The 13,990-nt window shown below is 41.5% G+C and overlaps 1 protein-coding gene across 1 annotated transcript in view; it reads right to left on the reverse strand.

Annotated features, from left to right (window-relative positions):
- lg1h8orf34 (linkage group 1 C8orf34 homolog) overlaps positions 1-13,990 on the reverse strand; it is a 53,040-nt gene that overhangs the window by 17,849 nt on the left and 21,201 nt on the right. The window contains exons 9-11 of the mRNA XM_044024167.1: positions 10,255-10,390; positions 4,313-4,398; positions 3,649-3,722 (exon numbers count right to left, since the gene is read on the reverse strand). Of these exons, the coding sequence (XP_043880102.1) occupies positions 3,649-3,722; positions 4,313-4,398; positions 10,255-10,390 (296 nt within the window). The remainder of the gene's footprint in view (positions 1-3,648; positions 3,723-4,312; positions 4,399-10,254; positions 10,391-13,990) is intronic.

Genomic DNA, 13,990 nt, shown 5'->3' on the forward strand with positions numbered 1-13,990 from the left:
TCTTTTCTCCTGTTTGATGTCATTTTGTCATTTAATTTCTGTTTTCTTTTTGTAGGTAAGATTCGGTTTAAAAAGAGTGTTTTTGGTTTGTTTGAAAGGAAAGGAAGAAAAAAAACACCCAATTAATTCTGAGAAAAAAGTCTGGATTCTGAGATTAAAGTCAGAATTCAAGATTAAAGTCAGATTAAAGTTTTTTTACACTTGGCCCTAATACTCTTCTGTACATTGTTCCTCTCCGAGATGAATAAAACTGTTACACTTGGTCAAACAGACTTTTTAGAATACTACGTAGAAGAATATTACGTTGTTCCAAGTCAAAGTATAAAGGGACGAAAACTAGTACGTACAAAGGTTAAACGACCTACAGCATTGCTGCACAACATTCACAGTGTAGTTCCTGTTTTTAAATAATAACAAAACAATCACACATGTAACTAATGACCGAACAGTAGCTTGTAATGAGTAATTGTTTGGGTTCAAGTGACGAGTGAAGAGCTTTCAGCAGAGAAAATAAACCGTTTTAAACTGCATTAATAAAAGTGTAAAAGTGTAATTTGGAAAAATCAGCACAAACCCCCCCCCCGTAATAATTCACTGTTCTGATTAAAAAACAGACCAGAACAGACAAATTATTAAAAATTAGCAATGCCATTTATGTGCCCACATAACCATGTCTGCAGAACGTAAATATAAGAAGAAACCATACAGTGTTTTATTACTGCGCTCAATAAATTCCCTCACAATGCCTCTGCCTTGTATTATACACGCGGCATTGCTAATTATGACACGTACATACATTTCTAACGTAGTTTCTCCCTCGCAGACTTAATGATGGCAACAAAACCATAAAAAAATAATAAATTTGATCACTAAACACTTATAAAGAGAACCATAGAGGAATTTCTTGGGGGAGTTTGCTGCAGCGACTGCTTTAGGAAAGTATTTGTCTTTATGGGGTAATTATCACCTGCAGGACCAGCCAGAGACGGGGGGGAGGGGGGCGGGGCCTGTCGGACTAATAATGATAACCATTAACAGTGTTTACTTTCCAACATCACCAAGCTTTTACTACCCAAACCAGTGCTGTATACAGTACAAAGAAAGAAACTACATTTAAGGATAACGGATGACATGTGTTAAATAAGAATAATAAATAAAAATGACTGCAAAACTTTAATATTTCCATGCATCGTTGTGGCAGTTGGACACTTTTCTATGAATGCCTTTAAAATACACATGGAGCAGCAGATTATGTTATCTTAGTCGTCCCAAAATCAAGGCTGAAGCTTGGGGCTGAAATCAAGGCTATTTAATTTTGTTGGCTTCTAACCTAGAGTGAGTTGTTTCCTGTGTTAATGTTTTATGTTAAGTCTTTAAATGCTTCTTTTATTGACTTGTATGTGCGTCTTTGAGTCCTCATTAGCCCTCTTATTGTTGATTTGTATTGTATGCACTGCACTTTGGTCCACCCTGTGGTTTAGAAATGTGTGTTTTATAAATAAAATTGGATCGTTCTGTATGATATCAAACACTGAATGCATTTCCTTGTGGCATCCAAGGCTCAGAAAGACCTGTTAAACCAACTACACATTATTCACATATTGGCATTTCTTTTCAAAGAGAGCCAAACACATGCACGTATAGACAAAAACAACCCCCATAAATGTTTGCACTGTGGGACAGAGAGTATTAGTATTGTCCTCACGTGAACCACACAGGGTTTGACCTGTGGATCTTTTTAAACACAGAACTACACGTAAAACTATGTGGTTTCAAAGAGACTTGAGTCTATAAACTATCAAGTGCCAACCAGGTCATCTTAAAATAAAGGCTCAACATCCTGTATGCAACAAGAACATGTGTTCACATCACAACAACAAAATCCACCCGGGAATGTCCTTAGGAACTCAGACATTCACATTTGTCATGATGAAGAGAATCATTGTCAATAAATTGTGCCGTGACACCCAGGTAACTTTTGTTTTTGCCATGTTTCCGTCGCTCAGCTTCCGCCCCAACAATCCCTCACCTCGCTCTCCATCTTCAGCTACTATCTCTGTTTCACACGGATAATTCCCCCGACTTTCATGTCAGAGGTCAGCCAGCGCACACCAGAAGTAAACAAACTCGCGTTAACTGCATTAAATTATTATTTTATCGCGTCCAGTGCTTAGTGCTCACACGGCACAAATCTGTGCCGCAGGTGCACCCGTGGGAATAATACACAATAACTCCGTTTATGGACATCCAACTATTTATATGTTGTTGAGTCAAAATTATGATTAATTTTATATCGCTTTTATATCATTTTAAGTAGAGATATAAAGTAGCAATAATTGTAAAGAATTCACATAAAATAAATTATTTTCTTTTTGTCCAGTTTAAGTGAAGTTTGAACCGTCACATGTTTTCAAATTTCACAAATTCAACATTTTGCTCAGGTCTGTTAGTTGTTAGTTGTTCTGTTAGTTGGTGAAAATAAAAAATGTTTTCATCAGAAAAAAAAAAGCTGAAAAAAGGATATAAGACACTCTATACTGCACACTCTTATACTGTACGTTTAAACATAGTAATGGAAAAAAAGCAACTAAAATGCTCTGTGTTCTAAGGGTTACATTATTATTACAGTATTATTAAATTATATTATTTTAATTTCAGAGCGCAACATATGCACGTAAAGACAAAACAACCACATAAACTACAGTAAGTGAAAATGTTTGCATGTGGGACACACTGTCTTGGCACAAGTAGCTTAGCATCTTGTTATGAGCTAAAACAAAAACGATTCACGTTCTGCCTGGCACGGCAACACCTGAGCCAGTTTATATAAATTAAGGAAATTCGACGTGATCGCAGTAATACGGGCGCAGTCTAATTTCCCCGCCGGTGTCTCGCATGCGTTAATGTGCCCCCCGTCAGACTTCTGATGACAAGCTTTGATTCTAGTAGCTCGGTCAACCTCTGAACGTCTGCTCCCAGTTAGTCTGGAGCCTCTGCATCTGCTGCACACACGGCACGACGCCACGGCTCCAATCTCTGTTTTCAATAAAAAGCCATAAAAAAAAGAAATCTGCCTAACACCTAGATTGGCCAATTATAAAAAAAAGGGTATTAGATATTTCTTTTTTTTTTGTTAATTATACAAAGGTATAGGCGTCTTAGCTGACAGCTTTAATAACAGCATGTGAGTGTTTGTCTGCTCTGTGACACATTACATCTACAGTATATGGATTTCTCCCCTGAAGCGTGTGAGGTTATCACGCAGTCTCTGACTGAACAAAAGCCAGCGTTACCTTATCACCAACAAGACATTTTGCCCCATTGTATAAAACCCTCTAAATGAGCCTCGAGTGTCATCGTGTCACCAGATATTCTGTCACGTATCCACTCGACAGCGCTGAGAGGTGAGCAAAGTGATACAGGGAGATTTCTAATTGTGGTGTCAGCTGTTATGTGTGAAAACTGAAATGCTGTGTAAGCGTGAAAATCTGAAATTCCCACATAAAGATGGATCGGCTGTGTCGTATAAACACGAGGCTTGAGGTGGTTTTCGCTCAAAGAGAGGCTGCGGAGGAGAGGCTGACATGATAATTGATGGCTGTATGGTGATCTTAATTGTTTGGTGATGGATGCAGGGAAGACACATACAGAGCTCGACATCTGAGACGAGGCGTCGCATTCCTGCAGCCGTCCCGCCACCGTGTCCACGCCAGGCACTGGAGCTGCTCCAGATTACACGAAAAAACAGAGGGGGTGGGAGGGGGTAGAAGGACAGAGCAAAGCATGAGACCACAGAAATCTAGAAAGTGGGAAGATATGGACTGACTTTGAACTTGAAATGTGTTGAGCAATTTAAGTATGTAAGTAAATCATATTTATGTAGCATCTTTCACAGATATGTATGGAGGACTATTAGGGCCACATGTAAAAAAAAAAAGATTCTCAATCTTTTTTTTTTTAATTCTGACTCTTTTTTTTCTCAGACATCTGACTTTAATCTCTGATTTGAATCTCAAAATTCTAACTTTAATCTCAGAATTCTGACTTTAATCTCACAATTCTGACTTTTTTCTAAGTGTTCTGACTTTAATCTCTGACTTTAATCTCACAATTCAGACTTTTTTTCTGATGTGCTGTTTTATCAGAGGGACGACTGTCAGAGGCAACAATAAGGGTTTCTGTTTTCTCAGAGTTCAACTTTAAAAAAATATCACTTAACAACTGATTGATGAAGACAGTTTGTGATACAGCTGGATAGCATCGTCATAATCACTGGACTTGCTAATTATCCGTCTTAAAGGAAGCAACTTACAGGAGATGTCAGGCACGGCCTGTTCAGATATGCGAGTCCTGTGCTCCTCTTCAGATCTGCCGTCTGATAGGCTGTCCCCCTGCAACCTGGAAACGACACACACTCTATTCACTACTGTACACAACGGCAACAACAGGGGAGCATTTCAAACAATCTCTCACATCAGCATCTCCTTAGCCACAACACTGAGTTGCATGTTTGGAAAGTGAACGTGAGATAACAAAGAGACAAGCAGGTCACTATCAGTCTGAGGTGATGAGACAAAGGGGAAGTGTTTGTGGAGTTTATAATCTCGGCCTTTGTAAAAATCTGCGACCAGGAGGGCGACGGGGGTCAGTTTCAGGACACAAACTTCATCTTTGCATCACTGCTTCTCAAATTCTATCAAAAGTTCATATCTTACAGACTGTGCTTAATGGAAAATCAAAAGAAAAAAAACATGGCATACAGATTCCTTATTAAATCATTTAGTTTCTGTTCTTTGTCATAATGTGTTCCAACAACATTTTTCATTCTTTTAAGTGATATTTGTTTGGACTGAAATGGAAGCTGGTCTGGAGAGATTTGGCACTCCGTCTCCTCGAGGCACTAAAAGATTTGTGTTTCCCGTCGATAGGAAAAGTTTTTCCACGGATGAAAGACAAACGGCGACTGAAAAGCATTTTCATGGTGGGAAGATAAACATGTCACACGTGGCTTTTCACTGAATTTATAAACTCCTAATTCCAAGTAATTCACACACTTTGAGTCAGTGTGGAATTAAAACCAGCATTTATTTTTCTAACGCATATTTTAACCAACTGTAAATTACAACCACATATTGACTGTAATTACACAGCATTTCTTAGCTCCAAATTCTTCTGCTGCATGTTATTTCCATGTCATCAGCACAGCCATGAGGTGAAGACAAAGGAAAGCACTGCTGAATTCCCTCACAGCCACAGGCCTTCTCCATTTCTACCTCTTACCACGAGGTTAAAAGAGTCTTTCTTTAAACATCCTTCTTCTCCTTGTCTCTCCATCTCTTTAATGGACTTTATGAGACCGTTAAATGCTACCTAAGATGATCATCAAAAGACCTTCCCCGTTCTCTAAACAAAACCTGCTCTGCGCTGCAAGCCCTCACTTCCATTCCAGCGGTACATTCCTGATATGAAAGCAATTAATTTAATGAGAACTATAAGCTCAAAAGAGGGTTTTTTGGGAGATCTAGAGCCATTTCCTTGAACTGCAGACCATGTCTGAGATCTGGGATGCGTTTTGAACACGGGAGGGTTTTTGTGGCAGGAGCACGTTGCCATTAAAATAACTGATTGAGTGCATGAAGGAGGTAGATGAAATGCCGGTGTGACCACAGCTCCAGCCCCGAGAGACAGAGACATGGCCACAACAGACAGGCCACACGGCACTTTACACTTTCAAGCAGCCAGCGCAGAGCCAGAGGAAGCGGCGAGTTTCCTGACCTGCCACTGTGAGTTAGGAGCCACACAGGCGGACTGAGCTGGTGGTGGAGCGGACTGTGTCTGGACAGACGGGGAGCACAATGGACAAAGGCTGAAGAAAGGTGTCCTAACAACGCTTGGCTCAGCCTGAATGTAGCATATTAACTAACATACACTCCATTAATCTTTAAAAATAAATCTTTTTCTGTGTCACTGAAGTCTTATTCACAAGTGCTGCTGGAAATTAATAAAATTTCCTGAGGAAGGAGCAGAGTTGTGTCACCTCTGGTTGTCTTCTCTGACTTGTTTGACTGCAAGGACAGCAAAACCAAGTGAATACAGTCACAGTGTTTACATGACATTGAAGAAAACAGTTATTGTTTAGTTAGTCCGACCACAATCGGGCTACAAATATGTGTAAATAGGATTTAAATAAACTGAATGTCTCAAAGTCGGACTAACACACACATAAACTGTGGTTGCTTTGAATTGTGTATGTTCAATCAAGCGCTCTGTGCATGTTCCTGTACCCACTCCCAGGTTTAGACCCAGAATTAACAAGAAAAACATGGCAAAATCCAGAGCAGTGCAGTTGTGGACTGAATAAATGCTCCGTCAGCTTAAAGAATTAAATATTTTGAAGTGAATAGACGGGGGAACATCCGGGGAACGCCATGAGAGAGTAACGCTTAGGCCTACTCCATTTGCTCCCGCACACAGCCTGTGTTTTTCTATGATTTCCTCAACTTAGATGTTGTTTTGAGTTATTTTACAACTTCACAACTTTTATTAGTCTCAGTCGAGCGGACTTGGTGAGTCTGCACTCGCTAAATTAGACAAAAGGAATGACCAAACCGAGAGCTAACACTCGAGCTAACACCAAAGCTAAAGCTAGCCCCGCAACGCCAAGCCCCAGTATGACCGACGCTCCCAAGCAAAGCAACCAGGTCAGACGGACATTAAGGCACTCAAAACTGAGCTTCTTACTACCATTGATGCCAAAAGTGACGACGTGGCGGCCAAGTTCAGAGAGGATCTGTGAATGGATGGTAGAAAGACACAGAATGGTGCATAACATGACACCAACTAGCTGCCAGCTAACGTTGTGTGGGTCTGTGACATACAATTATAGGTCAACCAAATGAAAATGTCTAATACTAAACAAGGTGAAAGGGGACATATCACCACTTCATTTAACAAATGTGTTCCACGCGTGAAGAAAACCTCAACATTAAACAAAACATTTTGAGAATAACGTTGGAATATCATGTCGACTTTAATCCATCTCCACAGAAGCTGCCACTGAATCCAGACTCAACAAATAATGCCTTGTGTAAACAAATTGGTGAATTTGTACTTCAGAATTGGTTGTAGCGACACAGAAATCCTCGCTCTTTTGGCATAGACACACAGTTTGGTAATTAGTGTCGACGTTGAAAAGGTCGTGCCAAAAACTGCGTGCAAGTGGCTCATTCTTGCTAAAAGTAACAGCTGGAAATGGACAGATACAGTATGTGCCATACAGAGAGGTTATGTTGTATCCCAAGATACAATAAGACAATTGATTAAGTCACTGGATCCTGAGGGTTTGGGCACACAGGCGTGTGGGAGTGGTGTAGCAATGGCCCCAAAGCACTCTGGCACATGGATGGATACGTTGAACTGAAGCCGTCAGTGGTCGTACTCGTGGTTTCATGAGATTCAGCAGGTCGAAAACTCACATTCACATTCCAACCACATCTGAGACTGATTGTCCGGATTCAGTGGCAGCTTCTCGGCTTGAATCTCGACATGATAGTCCAACTTTACACTAGACATTTCTAATACTCTATCGTATGTACGGGACAAGGACAGTAGTCCATTTAAACAACTGTAGCTCGACTTAACTGTGCATGAGAACATACTCTGTGTTCAAGCACAGAACTGACCACCAAGAAAAGAAAAAAGACGGGAATGTGAGGAATGCTTGTGCTATCTGTGTGACAGTGATATAAAATCAAACAGAAAACCACTCAATATAAAAAAATTTAAATAAACACATCACAGAGTTTAAAGGTTCAGCGCGAGTGCAAGGTCACATCTGTACAGTAGTGATGTCTGCAGGTGTGAAGCACAAGAGCATGAACTGTTCCACATGTTCCAAAAGGATTGGCCGCATACCGAGGCCGTGTCTGCAAGGCATTCTGGGAATCTCATCAAGACAGTGAGACTGAAACTGTCTTCTGAAACTCCTGCCCTGACCTCTGCCCACATCGTCTTCCTTCTCACTGGTGTGTGTGTTTGCGTGAGAGAACATGCATGCACATGTGTGTCGACGAATGAGTGTGTGTGTGTGTGTGTGTGTGTGTGAACTCAACAACCCCTGATTAAAAAAAAAATGAAAAAAATCTGTGTCTCCAGAAGAGCACAAAAGGCATACCGTGCGTGCAACGCTTTTCCAGATTACTGATCTGTTTATGAACCTTGCACTCACCAAAAAATGACTCTGAAAGACCACGACTCCTTCGACGGAAATGCTCGGGAAGGATTTGGTGGTCAGGTTAAAGAGGACGAAGCAAGAATTTGGCTCAAACCAGAAAGAGAGAGCGGAAGACAGAGAAGGAGAACAGATGTCTGACATTTAGTTAGGAGGAGGAAGAAGAAAAAAAAACGCACAAGGGCCAAAAAGGATTTCAGATGCAGATGCTGATTTTCTATGCCACTATTCCAACCAGGAACAAACCAAAAGAAAGGTAGAAACTATTTTGCTTGAACTGGCAGCACTGACAACGTCCCACGCTCTGTGCGCGGAGTGAAAACGATAAGCGGAGTGAATGAAAGAAGAGGAGGAAACAAACAAATTCCAAACCCCAAACAGAGGAGGCTGTGCAGGCAGGATCTGTGCCTGGCGTCTCACCGTAGAGATACCCGTTTATCTGTGACTGGCATCAGGGAAGAGTCCTGCCTACGCCTGCCTGTGTGGTATCACACCCAGAAAACAGAAATCTGAGTGCTACAATGATGCTGGGGACGGAGTGTGGGGGGGGGACAGGAAATATGTCGTGAAAGAAAAACAGTGATAATGGAGATGCTTATCCACGCTAGAGGAAATTTGTGAAAACAAGCAACACCAGAATGCCTTTCAGATATGATATTATTCTCTTCCTTGGATGCGGAGGGTATGTTACATCTGATACAAATGCAGAGAGGGAGTGGGAGAGTTGGGTGCGGAGGGGCGCAAGGGAGGTGTCATGACCTGCAATATGAAACAGGAGAAACAAAAAAAAATACACGGAAAAAACCAACAATAATATCCATTCCATATATACTTCATACGTAATTAATGAATCAAAGAGGATTTCTGCCTCTCGAGGTGTATCATTCAGAAGGACAACAAAAGAACTTGTTCTGAAATGTTGAGAAACAGCGTGGGAATTGTGGTCCTGTTTGGTTCCCATATGTGGCATAATAATATTGTGCTTTATGGGCCAGAGCTTTTGCGTCTTTTTTCGACATACGACAAACAAAACGGTCGTAAAATTGGAAATATGTGGGCCGATGGTGGTACACTGCTCAACAAAATACTTTATTATAACGTTATTCTCACCTCTTTTTCACATATATCTTCAAAAAAACATATATATATACATTTTTGATGGGGAGATTATTTTAAATGTCTATCTTGTATATACTGTAACCAGTAGCCTGTCACCTTAACTTATGACTTAGTAGTGTTTACACTTGTTTACTGTCTTTACCCTTTTGGCATTTTTGGCATTACCGTTTGTGATATCTAGAAAATTCCAAAACTATGACCTGTCCGCCTCCTGCCCTATGTCAGCCGAGATTGGAACAGAATCGATTACTAAATTAATCATCAACTATTTTGATAATCAATGAATCGGTTTGAAGCTTTTTTTATGATTAAAACAAGATTTCGGATTGTTTCAGCTTCTTAAATGTGAATATATTTGTTGTTTCTTTGTTCCAGATAACAAACAAAATCATTAAAAGTGAATAATAATTTTGGTTTGTGGAAAAAAACAAGACATTTGAGAACATCATCATTTCCAGGTTTGATCAACACTGATCAACATGTTATGGTCCAAACGATTACTCGATTAATGGAGAAAATAATAGACAGATTACTCGATTGTGAAAATAATCCTTAGTTGCAGCTTTAATGTGGAGGACAAAGCGGTAGAAGATGGATGGATGGATACCGGAAAGCAGAGAAATAGACCTTTGCGCCATAAGCTTTTCATTACAGTAGCCCCTCGGGACTTCCACAGGAACGAGCGTCCAATCACAGACGAGATTCACCAGTGTGTCACACATTTGTGACACACACAATTCCTAAATGGTTGAATAACTGCCAGATATTGAAAGTGAACGTTATCTTGGGAAAAGGGGCAGAAGCACTCACTCATTCAACATTAAGAGGATTAATCTAACTGGCCGTAAACCTGGTGGACGGACATGAGCGTGGTCTCACTCTCCTCATCACAGAGGGACATTTACCTGGCACACCTCGAGCAGATGTTGAGCGTCACTTTGGCCTGTGGCTCCGGCTGATAGGAGCTGCGTCCCTGGCTGAATTTACTGCCCGATGGAACCAGGCCCGTCACGCCCTCCATGCGCAGGTCGTCCAGATCCTCTGAGGAGGGAGCGAGCCAAAGACACGAGGACAGACAGGGGGAAAAAAAGACAGCAAAGGGGGGGAAGAGAGAGAGAAAAGAACGAGGGAAGGGACAGTTATTAGTCATACTTTGGTCTGTCTCTTGTCAACATGATGCCCGGTGATGACAGTCGACTGAGAGCCAGTAAATAAACAATCTCAGCGTCACTCACACGCATACGCAAACCAAAAATCATGACACAACTCTGCTGTAGGGAGCAGCGAGGAAGAGCTGATGACAGCGATGTATCATGGCAGCGCAGACACAGGAAGAGTACGGTAACAGGCCGAGGGTGAGAGACACAAGGAACAATGAAGTTGGCAAGAGAAACGAGTGGTAAGATGGAGATGGAGAGAACACACACACACACACACACACAAACAGGCCTTGTTCAAAGTGCCAGATATTTTTTGCTCATCCAACTTTTATCCATATTGTTTTTGAAAGTCTGGAAAGAAAGAAAAAAAACAAACAAACCACAAAATCTGATTTCCTCAAATCTGATTCTCCACATTTGGAGACTTTCGCATCACTCTCAACGAGACGCACAGCAGCGGCGACGATGACGCCTGCAGCGGTGAAAGGAGCGGCGCACCCCTCACTGCACAGCACAGCCAGCCGTGACTAACGCATGGAAAAACTGCAATATCTCGACACCGGTCTCCTCCGCTCGCTGCCAAGTTTCTCCCTCGCACCAGTGGAGACCTACAGCGCGACTTGACGAGGTGATCGTGTGGAGAGTCAGATGCCGCGTTACCACCAGTGCAGATATTAGTGGCTATGTCTGGACACACAAATCCAATTTGACCACAGAGCGTCTGCCTGAAATAATCTGATTTGTGGGAAAAGAAATCTGATTTGTGTTGCTCTCACTATCGCACACACTCACACATACATGCGAACACACAGAGGAGGAAAGTGATGAATTACATTTACTCACATTACTGTAATTGAGCAGGTTTTTTGTGTACTGTCATGTTTTTTTAAACAAGTTCTTAAGTATGTTTTTTTTTTTAACGTAACTGTACTTCACTACGTTTTAAATCACATCCATTACTGAATAAAAAAATAAACCAGGACAGGTGAATGAATGGTGAGGACAGATGAATGAATGACGAGGACAGCGACTGATGAGGACAGGTGAATGAATGGTGAGGACAGGTGAGTGATAAAGACAGGTGAATGAATGATGAGGACAGGTGAGTGATATAGACAGGTGAATGATTAGAACAGGTGAATGAATGATTAGGACAGATGAATGAATGACAAGGACAGGTGAATGAATGATGAGGACAGGTGAGTGATGAAGACAGGTGAATGATTAGGACAGGTGAATGAATGATTAGGACAGATGAATGAATGACGAGGACAGGTGAATGAATAGTAAAGACAGATGAATAAATGATGAGGACAGTGACCGATGAGGACAGGTGAATGAATGATGAGGACAGGTGAGTGATGAAGACAGGTGAATGATTAGGACAGGTGAATGAATGATTAGGACAGATGAATGTAGAGTAAAGACAGATGAATAAATGATGAGGACAGGTGAATTGGCTTTAATGAAGGCCCCTAGAGAGTGAGAAAGTTAAAACATTTCGGACCTTTGACCCGTTTTGACTGACACATTATGTGTTTGCATATTTTATTTTGTTATATTTTGTTTTAAAAACAAAAAGTTAAAAAGAAATAAAAACTAAAACTAATGAAAAAACCAAAACAATTATAACCTTGCAGGAGACTTGTCTGGGATTGGAACCAGCGACCTCCATGACCCTCATGTTGAGGATAAAGCAGTAGAGGATGAATGAATGAACACCATTAAGTCCACACTCTCAAAAATAAATGAACAAATAGTCACACGGGAGGAAAAGTGCACTAATAGGAAACGCCTATCAAACGAGTCCGCATATTTATTTTGTCATTTCCATATGAAATCTGGATGTGATTCAAGATGAAAGAGAATCATCTCTCACACAACATATCAGGATACTGAGTTTTCAGCAGTGAGACAGAACATGATGCATGGTTTATTTGAAAAGACACTCCACAAGACAACCATGAAACCACGCCAATAACAAGATTTATGAATGAGCCGCAGTAAAAGTCCATAATGAAGTCCGTGTTTACCGTAGCAAAGCAAGCGGTTCTGCTGAACACTGCGGAGGATCAAAAGAGGAAAGGACTGAATCATCGGTCAGAGGTAAAAAAAACATTTCTGTGAAGGATGAGCAGATGAGCGAGTGTCTGGACTTTTACTCGGTTAAATGTACCGGGGGAAAAATGTTTGAGTGGTCGCCATAAAAAAGCCTTTTCCCTCCCGCTCTTCCCATCAGAACCGGAGGAATTTAAGAGCTTTAGTCATGGAGGTGGGTCGCCTTCAGGACACGCGGTAGATCATCATCGTGTCTGCTCTCGTGCACACACAGTAACAGTACGTGCTCGTCACATCCAGTTATCTGACACCAACATTGATACTTTTCATTTTGGGGACTGCATTATCTGAGCTCTGGGTGGGAAAAAAAAAAAAACGGCCTCGCACCTTGAAAGACGAGAATGCGTGACTAATCACGTGGATTATATTGATGACACTCGCTCATGAGAACCCCCCACCAAACATCCATCAGCTGTCAGGCGGAGCCAGGAAATCTCTGTTCAGACACAGGTTTGACGAGATACCTGAAATTGTCTGCTTGACTCCGCCGTTCTCTGAGCAGAATAACATGTTAATTGATTCATACCTCACCTGTTCCTTTTTCCATAAACACAGTGCAACAGAACGAGAATGTGCGTGTGTGTGTGTGTGTGTGTGTGTGTGTGTAGTCTGCGTCTCTGTGGGTGGCAACATTCATCTTTCCATTGGCCAGTTATTCCTCCAACAGTAGATGTTTATGGAAAATGTTCCTTCCTTAGTCCAACAATGGGGACATTTCTAATTTTACGGCAAAACAGTACACACATAGCACAAAAATAAAAGGTAATAATCCAAATATTAAATATTTAACCTGAAAAATGTGCATGTGAGGGATTACACGTTTATGAAGAAACACCTGCAAAACTAATGAAAGCTCATAAGACGCCGGTCCTTCTTCTATTTTGACTGTCTCCGTGTTGTTTTAGCGCTTCAAGGAGGACACACAGATACATTGCAGTAAGACCCTTAAGCATGGCGATATTAAATGTCACATTCATCACAGTTTGCGTCGGTGGGAGGCGGGGACAGAGAGAGAGAGAGAGCCACCAGCGATGCTGGTCGTGGGAACTGCTGAAGTTTTCACTTCTACCCTCCTTGACCACTCTTTTGCCTTCTTTTGGCAAAATGACAAATGTGACCAGATACCACATTTCCCTCGGGTCATTGGCTGAGATACAAATCATGGCTTCTTGACACTTGGAAACATTCACTTGTGTGTGTGGCCCCCCACCCCAGTGGAATAACAGCCACCCCGGCTCCGACGCGGACAGAGAACATGAGCTCAGTGTACACAGCTGCTCGTCACCTCAACTCCCCACTTTGTCTTTTTTAGACTCTTTCTAGTCAAAATGAAATGACACACTGATGGAGAGAAAAGACCTCA

Source organism: Solea senegalensis, linkage group LG1 (assembly GCF_019176455.1).
Source record: "Solea senegalensis isolate Sse05_10M linkage group LG1, IFAPA_SoseM_1, whole genome shotgun sequence".
NCBI lineage: Eukaryota > Metazoa > Chordata > Actinopteri > Pleuronectiformes > Soleidae > Solea > Solea senegalensis.